The following is a 16740-nucleotide window of genomic DNA, read 5'->3' as shown; positions in this document are numbered from 1 at the left end:
TTGACCGCCGTGACAGTGTTGCCTTGACTGTACTCCCGTGTGGTTTTGACTGCTTTTCGTCACAGCCCAATCAAATTGCGCCACGTTATGATATCAATTAATTAGCTTCATAAAAAGCATTTTCCCCTTCATAAAGTTGCAATTATTATAAGTATTGTTGTTTAAATTACATTACTATAGGCTTTCAAGACTCGAGTCCTTTTTCATTCTATGCATTAAATATATGTTGATGTAACTAAAATAATTCAAATCCACAAATTTGAAAGACTTTACAAACTTTATTTAGGCCATCCGCAACGCTGTCTCTTATCCGTCTTTTAACCGTCTCATCTCTTAACTATTTATGGGTCTCACTGTACTTTTCAGCTCATCTCTTAACTAAGAGACAACACTTGCATCCCTCCATCTCTTAACCATCTCTTATCCATCTCTTAACTATTCATTCAATTTCATTTTTTAATTTTTATTTCCAACAAATTCAATTAATAAAAACACACTTAATTAAATAAAATAAAATCACAATTTAAAGGCCTAAAAAATTATAAAATACATAATTATAAAATACATAATTAAAAAATAATATAATTAAATAAAATAAAAATTACAATTTAAAGGCCTAAAAAATTTAAAAATGCATGATTAAAAATATATAATTAAATATTAAAATTTACAAAAAAAAATCGAATTTTCAATTTAAAAAAAAAAATTATGACGTCATAATTCCGACGCCCACTCGCGGGCCGGCGAGTGGGCGTCACGCCATCGCTTAGCGCGCGCCACGTGGCCGCGCGCGTCATCTCGCCAGCTCGAGGCCGGCCTCTTCCGAACGCGTCGGGCGTCGAGACATCTCGTCTCGTCGAGACGAGACGGGAGCCGCAACGCTGTCTCGATGCCGTCTCGTCTCGTCGAGACGAGACCGAGACCGCAACGAGGCAGCGTTGCGGATGCTCTTAATTCCGAGGCATTTTTGAAAAACCTACCCCCCAGTTTATATTTATTAGGCTATGTAACTACAGGTAAGTTATAAATTCATATTTAATTGATTATATGCAATTTAATTAAAGAGGAAAAGATGTCGTATAAGTTACAAATTCATATTAATTGAATATTTGTGAAGAAATGAATTGTTTTCTAATAGAAATGGATAAATAACAAAAGAAAAAGTGTGTAGGCGTATAGCTGTAATGGGATGAGAATTAAATGCCTCACCAATAAATAAAATAGAATGGGTGAAATTTCTAAATTCAATAATGCATTGAATTATTTTTTCCTATAAAAAATATAGTAATAATAATTTATTTATGATGTTAGAAAATTTATCTGGTGGCAGGGATCCACGAGTGGACCAGCGCGCCACGCACGTGCGAGGTATGTAAATTTAGTGCAGTAATGTTTTAGCTAATGACATAGATGCCCCTAAGCTTCATGTAAATGACCATGTTTTAACTGCAATCTTTATTGGTTTCACACATTATGCATGTAGTATATGAACACATATGCTATTGTTATGATAAGAATAAGAAATCAGGTTGTGTAAATTAGGAGTATTATGTAAATAGAATTGGAGTGCTATGTACATTTATGTATAATAATTTATTCAAAAGAAGGAATATATTTATATAATTTATAAAATAGAGTAAATCTGTAACATTATAATTTCGGGTTTGCATGTACCCGATTAGCCAGATTTGGGTACCCGTATCAATTATTAGGATACCTAAATTCACATGCGGATCGGGTATCAGGTAGAATATTTTTGAGATTTTGAATTCCGATACTTGTATTTGTATGCCTAATTTAATCTTTAGAAATCATAAAAGTGTATCTTACATAATACCCCTTTTATTTCAATGTAAATTTGTCATTTTTCTTTTTAATTTATCTCGCAACAAATGTCACATTTTTTTATGAGACATTTATATACACAAATATTTTTTTTTCCTTATTTAACACACAACCTAAAAATTATATTATCACCAAAGTGTGATATTTATCTTTGGACTGAGGGAGTATATATATAACTCATCAAAAATTCGTCATCAACTTCTTATGCCAAGGGGCTAAACTAGTCTTTCAACAATGACGGGTAAAAGTTCTATAGTTTTCCTTGTAATAAGAAATAAATAGAAAGATTTTCATTTCTAAAAAACAAGACTAAATAATGGTGGAACCCATTAAACATAAAGAACAAGCATAATACTTTAATTCAACTATATATTTTTATATAAGAAAAAGTATATTAAAGTGACAGCGAAGCGTTTGACTGTGACAGTATTTGGGTTTGAATGAATCGACCTTATCAGGATTCCTATTGCATTTGCTTTGACTGGATTGCATTCCCAATATGCTTTGCTGCCAACTCATCATCTATTAAAGTTTAATTAAGAATTTAAATAATGTAATACTACCATTATTTATAGTATTGTTTTCTTGTGTTTGATTAGTGTTAACTTTGAGGACGCACGTGCTACAGATTCACAAATAAATGCAATCTCATTTTATTTGAATTTTAAAATTTAAAACTACTATACTAAGTACATTAAAGATGGGTAATTGGACTAGTAGATTGGCCCTAGTTCATTGGACGAGAAAAATGTTAATATAAGTGGTATAGTTTACGAGGTTAATGATAATCCTGTATACCTTATGTGAAAATGATTTAGCATTTTTTTATTTAATTGATTTAGTTTAATTACAATATATTAAAAAAATATTACTGATATTTTCCTATCTAAAATTTTTGTAAAAATCAAAGATCGATATGTCATTTTATTTATTTATTTGAAGTTATAAAGAAAACAAAACAATTCGAGCTATGATTTTTATGAAATTTGTAAAATTTAAAATATCAATTTCTGATTTATTAGAATAAAACTAAATATATAAAATAAAACAATCGGTGCTAAACGTGTATTGTACGATTATAGTGTTCATGGATGGTGCTCACTAAGATATGCGACTATATAGTGTAAGTGGGGAAGATAATTTTGATTCCACTAGATAGAAAACTCTACGTATTTTTCTCAAAGTTGATTTTTGTGTGAGCATTTTACTGGTTAAAATTTAAATTTAAAACTCATATTTAATACCACCAATTAAAATTACAAACGATGTTGAAATATAAACTTGAATCTAGCTAGAACTTAGGGCGTCTCACATATTGTACATAATTTATGGTTGATATTTCAAATTTTAAATATGTAAGGTCATATAATTGTGGCATGGATTGAGATATTTCATTCCATGATAAATATTGATGGGATATTACACCAAAAAAGGTTACTTATAACTCTTGCATAGTTGAATTGGTAATTGCTAAGTCACCCATTGGTGATGAGAAACAATGCAACATTGTTACACAAATTTTCTCGAAATAAGGCTCTTTTTCTTCAAAGATTATTATTGATGTGTGTCATTGATAGATAAGTGATCATTAATTTATAATAAAAATTAGTTTGGACGTATTAGTCTAAAGTTCACAATAGTTGATTTAGTAGTCAAGTTGAATATATCCATGTATCTTATAAGTAGTGATTTATGAATGAGACAGTGGATATTCCATTTAAATGTATGGCATCAACTTGTAGCATTATAAAAACCAATAACTTAATTGGTGCAAAATCCATTATCATCCTACGTAATGAAAGAAAAAAAAAGATGCAATTTTCTGTTCTAGAAATTGAAAAGGAGATGATAAAGAAAATAAAGAATCAATCAGGTTATTTTTCAATTGAGGGTAATTTTTACCGAAATGTCACTGCATCTAAACAAACAACAATAGCTTTCAAACAGGAAAATTGAAGCTTTAAAGTAAGTGAAAGCACAAATTTGAATCTTTATAGGATCTTGTGTGTTAATTAAATCTATGGTGGTCAAGCATTTTATCATGGTACAGGTTGGTTTTGTGCCTCAAGCCTAGTAGTAGCCAAAACAATGAAATACTATAGATCTAGTAAGTGATTAATTTTTAAAAATATATTCTTGTTTAATTTGAAATCTCAACATGTGATTATTTATCTTATAACTAATTACGCCCAAGGATTTGAGTTACCTCACGTTCGCATCTGTAATAAACCATAACTAAGGAATGTGATCTGTACAAAACTTAATCTTAATACAAAAATACAGAATTATACGGAGATCACTTTTGTGATCATTATTAGTTTTAGGTCATTTGAATAAGGATGACATAAAAAGATCAGAAAATAATCTCAAACTCAAATTTTATAAATGACATAAAATTGATTAATAATAATCTTCTGTAATTTTTGATTAATTATTAACTATTAAAAAATCTCATGGTCAGAATTTGACATGCGTTTTGTATTGAGATCAATTATTGCACTAATCACTTTCCTATATAACAATATTACTCCAGATGAATTATGTGAGCATCATTCTCATTTAACGCATATTTAACGTTGTTCGTTTCGGTTTATATATTTATTAGAATGCTAAATATATAAATTGAAATGGACAACGCTAAATATTTTTTAAACGAGAGTGGTGCTCACATAAAATATGTAGCATATCATTCCTATATTACTCCATATAAGAGTAATTTATTGTTATAAAGAAATTATTATGACATTTTTCCCATTTCAATGTGTACATATGCTTAATCTATCAATTTCAATCCTAGCCATTCATTTTTTTCATCTAGAAGTCGAGATTTGGAGAAAAATTAACATGAGAGAAGAAATGAGATAAGTATAAGAATTAATGTTGATTAGAAAATGAAAAAATGGATCTGAGTCAAAGCTGAAAGATCCGAAATTGCGAAAGGCAACAAAGACTTATTGTTTACTCTCCTTTTAAAGTAAGGCAATGTCTCGTGGCTCAATCAACTTTCCTATACACTTTGTCCCCTCACACACACTCACTTCTTCGTGGGGCTCTCCATTTCCACTAATTATTTATTACTCCCAATAAATTTTTTTAATACATTCAATCCAAGCAATATGCTTCATACATTTTAACTATTCATCTATGGTTACATTATCGAGGTTAATGTATTTTTATTTGTACAAAGAAACCGGACTATAATTTTGGGGCCGACGTGAAAGGCACACGAGCTATAATTTTGGGACAACGTGATATAGTATATAATTTTATGTTTTCAATATTCTAGTGTATTAAGTGGTTTGTTATATTATATATAATATTTATTGTTATCAACTCATATTTGTAGAATATTCATATATCAAACATTGAATGTACCATGAAAAGAGAAACTGAAATGATTTGAAATGATATATAATGCTCGCCCACTCACATTGTCACACATAAGTTAGGGGTTCGTGGTGGACTCGATTACTACCAATTAATTACTCTTTTTAAAGGATAATCCTCGAGTCATAAACATTGTTATTTTAAGGAAAAAAAAAATTAATTATAATTTTGGTTATTTCTAATCAACCCATATAATATGTATTGAAAAATGGTACCATTTGCTAGATATCACAAATTAATACATAGAGAAAGAAAATGATACTTACTACATTTTTATGACTAGCAATACTATGATACCATTTGCTAGATATCAAATTAATACCGATAATAAAACTTAAATTGGAGTAGAATTACATGAAATGAAACCTAACAACACCTAAATGAAATAAAAACTAGCTTAAAAGTGGGTATAACATACTCACATGCACGTAAATAAATGGTCAATGTTCAAATCAGTATATTTTAGGCAATATCAATCTATATATACTCTATTCATTGTCTTTATATAAAGAAGAGAATATATATATGCTTATATTGGAACATACATTTAATACATAACACAATAGAGTGATGAGACATTGGATTTATTTTAATCAATTTGTGGAAATTGATGACTTGCCTAACTCCAAAAGACATCATAATAAATATAAGTAGAGTCCCACCAAAAATATTCACCTCCTAATATGATGATCATTGAATTTTAAAGGAGGTTTTGGTGACCAAACTTCAATATGAATGTTTGACCAAATAATATCATGTATGATTTCTTCAATTTTATTCCTTTGGACCGCTAAAGTTAGTTGTGCAATAATTGACTAGCTAGCTCATTCCATTGCTTAACTTTAACTTATTAGGTTTTACCCAACTCTTGTCAATTATTTTCCATTGTACAATATTATTTTATTTCTGTTCAACAATTTCAAAAATCTCAAGGCGAAGCCAGCGTTCTCACAGTTCACACTGATTCATAGTGATGTTTTAAGAAAAAAAGGCAAATTCTTGAAAAAAATTTAAACTGAAGAATGTGAATAATTCGATAAGTAGATGGGAATTTTTTTGGAGAAATACTATATATCAAATATTATACATAAAATATATTAAAAATATGATTAAGAAAGGAGCATTGTTGTATATATAATAAAAACATCAGGTTTGCTCCAGTCCAATTTGGCAAGTGATCATTTTCCGAGAAATTATTTTTTACTACAAACTTATAAAGTTAAACTTAATCTTGATTGAAAACAAGAATTCGAATAAAAACCAAAATTTAGCTTTATATCGATTGGGCTGGAAAAAATTCTTAATGCTATTGGGTTTGCATCCATTGTCCAATTTTTGAGTCAGTTGGGCTGAGGTATGTAAATCTGGCAAGAAATGCTATGTCAAATTTTATTAATTAAAATTTAGTACTAGTATTGAATTATGATAATGATTTGATAATATATCCAGACATGAAACTCATTATAATATTTAATTCTTATATATTTCCCTATATATTTATAATATGCAACGCAATAATAATATGAGTCCCATAGTAGGATAAGGGGTATTGGTAGAGACTAGAGAGCAAACAAAGATAAAAAACATTGTGTGATTTTTTATAAATATAATTGTAGCTTGCATATAATTTTCAATTGAGTTTTCTAATACACTGATAGGGCCACCTCGATTTTGATGTCGCAACCATTAAAAATGCGCTACAAGATCACTAATCGCAATAGTATTAATTAATTTAAATGTTCACAAATTGAAAATACTAATTGAAAATTTGTAAAACGAAATAGCAGAAACCAATATATAAACAAACGAAAGAAACTAGTAAGTACTCGTTAAAATTTGTATGGCAAAACATATCATTAAGTCCTTGTACTTTAATTGTTTATTTCATTAGCTTCTTGTACAATTTTTTTGTTTTAGTAAGTCCCTGTAATGTTATATTTGATATATATTCTAATTCTTATTTAGCAGAATCGTTAACTTTTTCGTTTTAAAATATCACATCATATGTTATTTATTTAAATATATTCCACATAATATCTTAGTTAAAAATTAAGAACATGGCATAAATAAAGAAATAAAGGATAAAAAAAAAAAACTAAAGAAAGCAATTTGTAGTGGCTCCACATTGTCCTCGAATGTGTTCTCAGCTGGTTGGCGTTCAGCGTCTCGGCGAAGATTTTGCAGCCGTGCTTCGACATGAGAGCAGTGATGTTGATCTGGCCGGGGCCGGGGGAGGGGAGAATCGACAGAATCTGGATGACGGAGATGTTGTAGGGAATTGCGTACATTGATTTGACGATGTCCTGGGGGAGAAGCCGACTTTGCCGCCCTTGAGGTCGGTGATGTTGACGAAGCTGGCAGATCCGGTGGCCTGGAACACGGTCATGGTCTCGCGGTGACGGTGAGCTAGTGGTTGAAGGCAGGTGATGTTGTATGCGGCGGTGGGGGAGGGGGAGGGAGAGGACCGCAGCGGCGGCGGAGATTGCGAAGCAGAGAAAGAGGAAAGGTGAGTGAGTGAGTGTGTGGTGTTAGTTTCAGTTTTTAATTTTTTTTTTTTTTCTTTTTTATTTGTTTATGTTATGTTCATGATTTCCAACTTGGATATAATGAGGTGGAATATATTTAAATAATTAATATATGATGTGTTATTTTATTACGAAAAAGTTAACGATTCTGTTAAATAAGGATTAGAATATATCAAAAAAAAAAAGTACAAGAACTTACTAAAACGAAAAAATTGTATAAGGAGCTAGTGAAATAAACAATCAAAGTACAAGGACTTAGAGATGTGTTTTGCCAATTATTAATTCAAAAACACCACATGCATATATGCATACTTCATCTGTCCCATTAGAAATGAAATGTTTTCCCCTTTGGAAACGTTTTCTAAAATAGAAACAACACTATCTTTATTTTTTCTTCTTTCTTACTTTACTCTCTCTTCATTAACCCACAAAACAACACTGCATAAAATCTCGTGTCGAAAACCAAATGTTGCATATTATTGGGACGGAGAGAGTATATAATACTCCCCCCGTCCCCAAAGAATATGCACTTTGGGTTTGACACGAGGTTTAATGTAAAAATTGATAAAGTAAGAGAGAGAAAATGAGTTCCACCTCTTTAGAGAGAAAAGATTTTCTAAGATTAGAAAGTGCATATTCTTATGGGACGGACTAAAAAGTAAGAGCATCTCCAATGCAGGCTAGCCAACCGGCTAGCCGATTTGCGTCGCTAGCCGGTCAGCTAGCCGATCCATTGGAGGCGGCCAGCGGGCGACCGGCGAAATTTTCAGGGTGAGCTAGCCGAACGCGCGTCGCTAGCCGAAGCGCTGGCCGCCATTGTGGCGGCCCAATCGGCCAGCGACGATATATATATATATATATATATATTTAAACCTATATAAACGCGATTTTAGTTTCATTTTCATTTGCACCACTTGTTTAATGAGTTTTCTCTCTCTCTAACTTTCTGTACAAGAGCATCATCGAGCGATGGATCACAACAACGAGTCCAGTCCAGCGACGAGTGGATCTCAGACTCCCACGGTACCCGTGGGGTATGCCGAGCGGCGGGCAGGGGTGGGGAGGTATGCACCAGATGCAGCAGCAGATGATGCAGCAGCGGATGATGCAGCAGATGATGGGTATGCATCCCGGGATGTAGGGGTCACCGGGGGGGGGGGGGGGGACACGGTCTATTGTCCCTCACTGGATTTTTTGACGGCTTCGTCTCACACGTCGACCCCAGTGGAGACGCAGTTCACTGGCGATGACCTTTTGTCATTGCATGACATGGGGATCGATCTCGGCGATCCGGACACTCCCGTTCCAGCGGGGCGGGCCGCAACGAAGAAGAAGAAGACGAGGGGGAAGGCCAAGGCGGTCGGCGAGTCGTCGCAGCCCGTTGGTGACGATACCCCCGGCCGGAGGAAGTGGACGGAGGATGAGTACGCCGGGGTGGCCAGGGGGTGGTTGGAGGTGTGCGACGATCCACTGGTTGCGAACAACCAGCCGGTCGTCAACATGTGGGCGAAGATTAGAGCTGCCCACAGGAGGCACTGCCCGCTCGGGAAGGACTTCAGTGGGGAGGAGGTCCGGAAGGGGTGGGAGCGCATCAGGGCCGCGGTCGGCCGTTTTTCGGCGTTGTACGCCAACGCCCTCCGTCAGCTCAGTAGTGGGCAGAATGAGGAGGACGCCCGGAGGATAGCCGAGAGTCAGTTCCCCTTGGCGGGGAAGTACAAGGATTTCCACTTCTGGGAATGCTTTGAGTTGCTGAAGGAGTCCGAGAAGTTCCGTGCGGAGTGCGACGCTGGGTTGCCGAAGAAGCAGAGGCTGAACTATACCGGCGACTACAGCGGCAGCAGCGGCGGATCCCACGACCTCCCCCCGGATGCTGAGGAGTTTCCATCCCCTCCTTCATTTGCTGGTCGCCCTCGCCTGGTTAGACAGAAGTGGGCGCAACGGACTGCGAGGGGAGGATCCCCCCTATCGCCCCATGAGGTCCAGTCCGCCGCCCTCCCACCCGCCCCACTCGAGTACACTCTCTATTCGCGTAACAAAACGCGGGAGCAGATGTACAAGGTCTTCCAAGATTGGAAGAACGCCACCGACCCCACGGAGAAGATGTTTCTTCACTCGATGCTCGAGAGCATGCGGGTTGATTTGGATACCGCGAGGGCACAGATGGGGGGTTCCGACGTGCGGTCAGATACCCCGGGTGGCGGCAGCGGCGGTGGCGACGGCGACGAGGAGTAGAGAGTGGCGGGGCTCGTGTGTGGAAGCCCTTTTTTTAAAAAAAAATCATGTATTTTTTTAAAAAATCTTTGTACTTTTTAAAAATGAAATGAAATAATTTTCCCGTATCTGTGTCGTAAATTTAATCCGTAATTTAATCGTAATTTTAATTCCGTAAATATAGTATATTTTGAAATATTTTTATTGCGGCTGGCATATCGCCTAAATCTGATGTGGCAGGTGGATTTTTAGTGCTGCTGACGTGGCAGGGAGAGAGAGTGGCTGGCCTATGGCTGGCCTATTTGCATTGGAGATGCTCTAAAGAGTACATATTCTTGTGGGACGAACTAAAAAGGAAAGAGTACATATTCTTATAAGACGGAGGGAGTATGAATGATACGTGGAAAAACCGGCCCTAAGGATATAAAATGAAATTAACCACTTTATATTCATATAATATGACTCTTTTTTTTAATAAATTTTCCATCTTACGAAATAGCCTAAATTTATATTATCTACAGTATATGCATAATAAAAATCATAAATAATAAAGATTATATTTAACCATACATTATTAGAAACTATAAATATAAATAGACAATGTCAAAAAACCCGCTTAGGAGGAATTGATCCCAGGTCAATACTGTGGAATTGACCTGTGGAAGGATACACTTTTACCACTAGGCTACTTCTTATTCTAGGGGTACAATAGTACTTCTTGTTCTTAATTGAATCTGCCAGTGTCCCCAAGCCTCTATATATGTCTGTCACTGAATACTGTATTAGTTAAATTTTAAGGATTGATAAACACAAAATTTCATATTTTATGTACTTAGATTGTTTTGGATACAAATTATGTGAATTACGTGTGTTTTATTCTATATTCCTGTAATTTGGTATGTTGACGTATTTGTTGAATTTTCATAGTAAAAAAAGGTAAAAGGTAAAGATATAAAGATCACGGCCAACACCGAAAGACAGACGCAATAAACTACCCGCCGAGTTGGACATGGTTGAACTCTGTCGTCCGTCGGAGGTAGTCAGTGACCAGAGCGCGTTCAATGGTCCGCCGAGTTGGAAAAAGTTGAAGTCAGTGGTCCGCTGAGATTGATACACATATCTAATTGTGATAAAATGCAAACTTATATATTGCACAAACACATTTTCAACACAGTTTCAATACAATATCAACACAGTGTAAAATTTCAAGATTTTAATATCAACACAGTATCAACACAATATCAACACAACATCAATCATTGACTACTGTTGAAATTCTGTGATCTGTTGACATTTTTCAATGGTCCAGATCATAGTTTTAAGTTTATACAATATTTAGAGTTTTCATTTGATCACATCCCTATCTAATTATGTCCATAATTTAAAGCTATCTTATCCTTTGAAGTCCTAGTCTATCATAATTCAAAGAGGACAAATTAATGCCCTATATAACCCTATTTCAGACCATAAGAATCTCTAAATCAGTTCTACATTATAAAACTAAAGAAGCTCAAGCCAATGAGAATAAGAACGAATACACTTCTGGTCATGGCCTATTTTGACTTTTCAATATGTGTTGGTCTTTCATAATCCAATACTAGCCAACTTGAAAACTATTGATCAACATACAAGAAAAGTTTGTATTATTATGGAATCGTATTTCAGCTTTGTCAGAGTTGATATTGTCCCCGAGAGATATTATAATTAAATTTATTTTACACATACAATGTATGGGGAGTGTTATATTGCTAACTCAATGCTTAATTGCTAACTACAATTCAATAATAGCCATTAGATATTCAAATTAAAGGCCTAGATCATTAACCACAAAATGTCAATACGATCAACAAAAAACGTCAATAAGGCTATAGGATTAATTCCAATAAAAATCAATAGGGGTATTAATGTCAAGTTAGTTATAACTAACTTTTAAAAGAAATCCCAAAACTTTAAATTCATATAACATATATCAAATTAAAGATAATTTTATAAGGATTCCAACGATACACATGCATATGTTCCGACGTCAAAATTTGAAAAAAAAAAATCTAGAATTTTCGTATTTTTCGTACACAGGCTAATGTCAATGCAACTAAGATATATGTCAATATAAAGCATATACAATGTAAATCCTAAATTTGTGTTGACATTCTCAAAGCATTGTGTTGATATTTTCGAAACACTATATTGACATTTTCATCCAAAACTCTAATTTGGCGTTTTTTTTAAATTTTTTTCGATTTAATTAATAAAAACGAAAATTACACGTGACAAATTGTAGACCACGTGTTTTTTGAAATCATGTGGCCTTAAATTAATTGTAGTTAGCAATTAAATGATGAGTTAGCAATGGATCACTCCCCTAAGATGCATAAGGTCTATCTCCCCTAGGATGCATAAGGTCATTAAAGAATTCTTAGGTTTTGATCAAATTGCGTGTGGGAGATGGGGTTTATAATTATGTTTTAAAATCCTTTTCCACAAACTCCTATTTCTATAAACCCCAACTATAATTCTCTTTTTTTTTTTTTTTATTATTCCTAATCAATTTCAATAAAAACACGCAGAATTCTGCTGCTGATTTATGTGTGATTGTTGATATTCATGGCTTCCAGCGGAAACAAGAGCATCAACGCCAAACTAGTTTGTTCTTCTCCGTCCTATTATTTTCCCAATTTCTTAATTTTACTCATATAATTCGCATCGTTTTCGTTATTTGTGATTTAATTCACCGGTTTTGGTGGTTGTGATTGTTTGATATTGATTTCTACGGTACAGATCGCTCTTTGTTGACATTAGACGAGCGAAAATTGTTCCAATTTTGTGCTATTTGTTGTTGATATTAGTTCATCGAAATATTGATTGCAGATTCATATATGGAGTATAATTTTAGAAATTTAGATGTATTGATCACCGACGTAGGTTTTTTAAATTTCTGATTTGTTTGCGGTTTTAGTTTTGCTCTGATGCTGTTGTAATGTTGTGGTAATGTATTTATTCTCTACATCACCATATTTTCTAATGCAATTCAACTACTTGTAAATCAGTACAGGATAATTGGATAAATTCAGTCCAATTTTTATGCTCAAATTTCAAAATCGACTGATTACTATTAATTGGATTGTACAAAAAAAAAAAAAAAATTCTGTTTGTGTCTCAGCTACACTTATTCCTCATGTTGATGGTGTTTTTGTACACTTATATTTTTGTGTTTTTTTGGCTTCAGGTGCTTCTGGGAGATGTAGGGGCTGGAAAATCGAGTTTAGTTCTTCGTTTCGTGAAAGGGCAATTCGTCGAGTTTCAGGTAGGCATACGATGATGTTGTGTAGTTTATTATGCACATTAAGTCAGAACTTCTTCTTGAGCTAATTATCGACTTGATCTGTTTTGTGCTGCAGGAGTCGACTATAGGTGCCGCGTTTTTTTCGCAAACAGTTGCCGTGAGCGATGCAACTGTTAAGTTTGAAATATGGGACACTGCAGGCCAAGAAAGATATCACAGCTTAGCTCCAATGTATTACAGAGGAGCTGCGGCTGCTATTATTGTTTATGACGTAACTAACCAAGTAAGTTAAGAATCAAGTTTAATGAGTGCTGTGTTATGTGGAGTGCATACTCCAAGTTTTGAGGGATCTGAATAAAGTGGAACTTAATTTACTCAAATTTACTTCATGAATAGTATATAGTATAATATGAAATATTGATCTCAAATCAGCTATTTGAATCCTTCAATCTAAATACGATGAACTAGTTGCATGTACTGTGTAGTAGCTCGAAAGCAAGTTAGTCTCATAGGCACAGATCCAGCAGCTCTTTGAGTGGGTATGATGGTACATGTCAGTTAGTCTTTTCCATTGTCGTTCATTATTGATAAGTAAGGTGACGTTGATGAATCTGGAAGTCGGAGATTTTTTGGGATGCCTAATCTACTTAAACATTTTTCCATTCTGTAGGCATCCTTTGATCGGGCCAAAAAATGGGCTGAGGAGCTTAAGGCACAAGGTAAATATCAGTTTTAAGGCAAATTCGGCTTTTGCTATTTCCTTTCATTGTCTGGTAGCCCATTTAAATGTTGTGTTTGAAAGTGAAACTGGACTGTGCATGATGCTAAGAAGTCGCGACTCATTTGTATTGTCAGTTGAAGAAAGTGATAGGAGTTGTTGGGGTTATGTTGCTTTAGAATGTTAATAGTTTTTTTTTTAGACAAAAGTGCTACTTAAGAAGATTGGATATTGTATGGGAAATTAAAACTCATTTCGATTCGTGACAAGAGTCATTGCTCAGAGGATAGCCAAGCAGCTGACCTCCCCAATGTATAAAGGGAGATCTCGTGCGCAGTGCCTACTAGCCACTGCTCTCCCCTCCCCCGACTCGGAAACTAAAAACTAAAATAAATGACAAGAGTCTTAGATGTCCATCTTATTGAGATTTAGGCACGCAGGAGTGGAAATGTATCCAGTACGCAAGAGTGTTTTTGCAACAAACTTTGAACAAAGAATAAACATTCATCTGTTTGTTTTTTTTCCGAGGATTTTTTACCTTTTGCGCCATTCCTGTTTTCACTCCCTTTTTCTTTGTGGCATTAGGCAACCCAAATATGGTCATGGCTCTTGCTGGGAATAAATCAGATCTGTTGGATGCCAAAAAAGTGGAATCCGAGGCAAGCATCTCTCCTTTTCTTTACATACATTCATTGAGTTCTTTTTGGATTTCTTCATGTGCTTTTAGCTTAATCGCATGCCTTTGACCACTTCTCCAAGTCTATTGCAACAATTTCTATCCACATTTGTCTTTATTCTTCAGAGATATTCCTACTTGTTTAGTTGATATGTTTTGGTGTTAATGTATTTGTAATATAGCTCCTAACACTGATAGTCACCATTGATTGTCATAATCTACATCATTGTGGGTTAATTGATTGTGATATTGTTGCAGGAAGCACAAACTTATGCGCAGGCGAATGGTCTTTTCTTCATGGAGACATCTGCAAAAACAGCAACTAATGTTAATGACATATTTTATGAGATAGGTAAAGATTATTCACTCAAATTAAAAAGCTATTTAAGATCTTATCATCCGGTAATGGTCAGATATCTAGATTCAAGCCCGGAATATTTGTAGTTTTGCTACAGTTTTTAGTGTCCGGATCCAGTCACGATTCGTCTGACCATCTTATATACCATATGAGCTGATTGTTTAGCTCTTTCTTTGCAATTAAACATGATTATATTCTTTTATAATTTGAGTTTTGTTTGGCTAAGACTCCATTTGATGTATATATGTTGAAATTGTTTTCATGCATCTGCAGCAAAGAGATTGCCTCGTCTGCAGCCAGCGCCGAACCCATCAGGCATGGTCCTTGTGGATCGAACAGCGGAGAGGCCAGCGAGCGCCTTGTGTTGTTCTTGAGAGTCTGAGACCGACCACTCACATTTGTTGTGTACAAACAGTGAAACAGTGGTGTGTTATTGTGTTGTGTCATAAAATTCTTCATGGATATAGCATTGTATCATTCCGTCCATTCATTCAGATTGTGTAGATGACTTCAATTGCTCAGACATCTGTTGTTTTTTTTTTTTTTTTTTTTTGAAAATCCACAGATGTTTACTAGTCTGGATAACTCGACTGAATGAGATCATATTTGGTAAATGTGTTCAAATCATGAATCCCTTTATTATTCTTAATGGAATCAAGAATAGAGTTTCAACTGGCCCGAAAATATCAATACAATGACATGATTATTTTAACGCAAGTATACGAAAAATATCAATATAGTTTCATTTATATTTTCATGCATTATATTGAAATTTTTGATGCATTTGTTGATATATGAAAACTGAAATAAAAATTATCAAATTTCATCATCGGAACATATGCAATTGGGATCTAGTTTTGAAGAAAATCAGAAAAAAATACAATTATTAATAATATAATAAATTTGAAAAAGTGAAGAGATTTTTTATCTCGTAAAATGGATTTCTTTTATTTCCCATTTCTATTCTAAATAGTTTAATAATAAATGAATAAATTGTTGACAATATTCATTAATTGTTAACGATATTTATATCATAGCAAATTCTTTATAATTGCATAATTTATTATTACTTATAATCATTAGGTTTAGAATTTTATTACTATTAATTTACATGTGTAATGGATATTATAGTGGAAAAATCTAATGGTAAAGATTTAAATGAATTCAAAATTGATCATTTTGATGATCTCAATATTATATTGCAGTGAAATGGATAATTAAATTAAATAATGTACTAACTCATATTTTCTATCTTCGATTAATAAATAATTGTTATATTGATAAACTCATTTTATATGTATATGTGAATGTTGTCTTCCACTAATAATATATTTTCTATCTTCGATTAATAAATAACTGTTATATTGATAAACTCATTTTATATGTATATGTGAATGTTGTCTTCCACTAATAATATTATCATTATAATTCTAATCTTTCTATACGATAATAGATAATTTAAAAATTTACATTTAGTCGCACATGGAGATAATTTGGTTCTCTCGTGTTTAAGAATGTGTACATAGACGGTGCACCCAAAGATTTTGGGTTGAAGGTTTAGGTGTTGGGGAATTTTGGACAGTGTAGATAAAATATCAAGAGGGGTTTTTTGGTTAAGAATTTTAGTGGGGAGTCGGTTCATGAGGTAGACAGATGTGGCTATGGCTTCTGGCCAAAAATGTTTAGGGACTTTGGACTCGATCATTAAGGCCCGGGTGATTTCTAGGATGGTTCTAT

The 16740-nt window shown here is 34.0% G+C and overlaps 1 protein-coding gene across 1 annotated transcript; it reads left to right on the top strand.

Annotated features, from left to right (window-relative positions):
- The first annotated feature begins 12453 nt into the window (after positions 1-12453).
- On the top strand, positions 12454-15617 carry LOC125210954 (ras-related protein RABF2b). Its single transcript, XM_048110605.2, has 7 exons — positions 12454-12611; positions 13195-13272; positions 13367-13534; positions 13922-13970; positions 14555-14628; positions 14904-14997; positions 15277-15617. Exons 1-7 carry the CDS (start codon positions 12573-12575, stop codon positions 15375-15377), a joined length of 603 nt encoding a protein of 200 aa, XP_047966562.1. The 5' UTR covers positions 12454-12572; the 3' UTR covers positions 15378-15617.
- The last annotated feature ends 1123 nt before the right edge of the window (positions 15618-16740 follow it).

Source organism: Salvia hispanica, chromosome 3 (genome assembly GCF_029641045.1).
Source record: "Salvia hispanica isolate PSC_SH4W2 chromosome 3, Shi_PSC_v1, whole genome shotgun sequence".
In the NCBI taxonomy this organism is placed as follows: domain Eukaryota; kingdom Viridiplantae; phylum Streptophyta; class Magnoliopsida; order Lamiales; family Lamiaceae; genus Salvia; species Salvia hispanica.
This window is presented reverse-complemented; position numbering and strand designations above follow the sequence as displayed.

Coding starts and splice junctions, on each gene's coding strand:
- LOC125210954 (XM_048110605.2), top strand. CDS start 12,573: ATGGCTTCCAGCGGAAACAAGAGCATCAACGCCAAACTA. Junction 12,612..13,194: donor AGAGCATCAACGCCAAACTA/GTTTGTTCTTCT, acceptor TTTTGGCTTCAG/GTGCTTCTGGGAGATGTAGG. Junction 14,998..15,276: donor TGACATATTTTATGAGATAG/GTAAAGATTATT, acceptor ATGCATCTGCAG/CAAAGAGATTGCCTCGTCTG.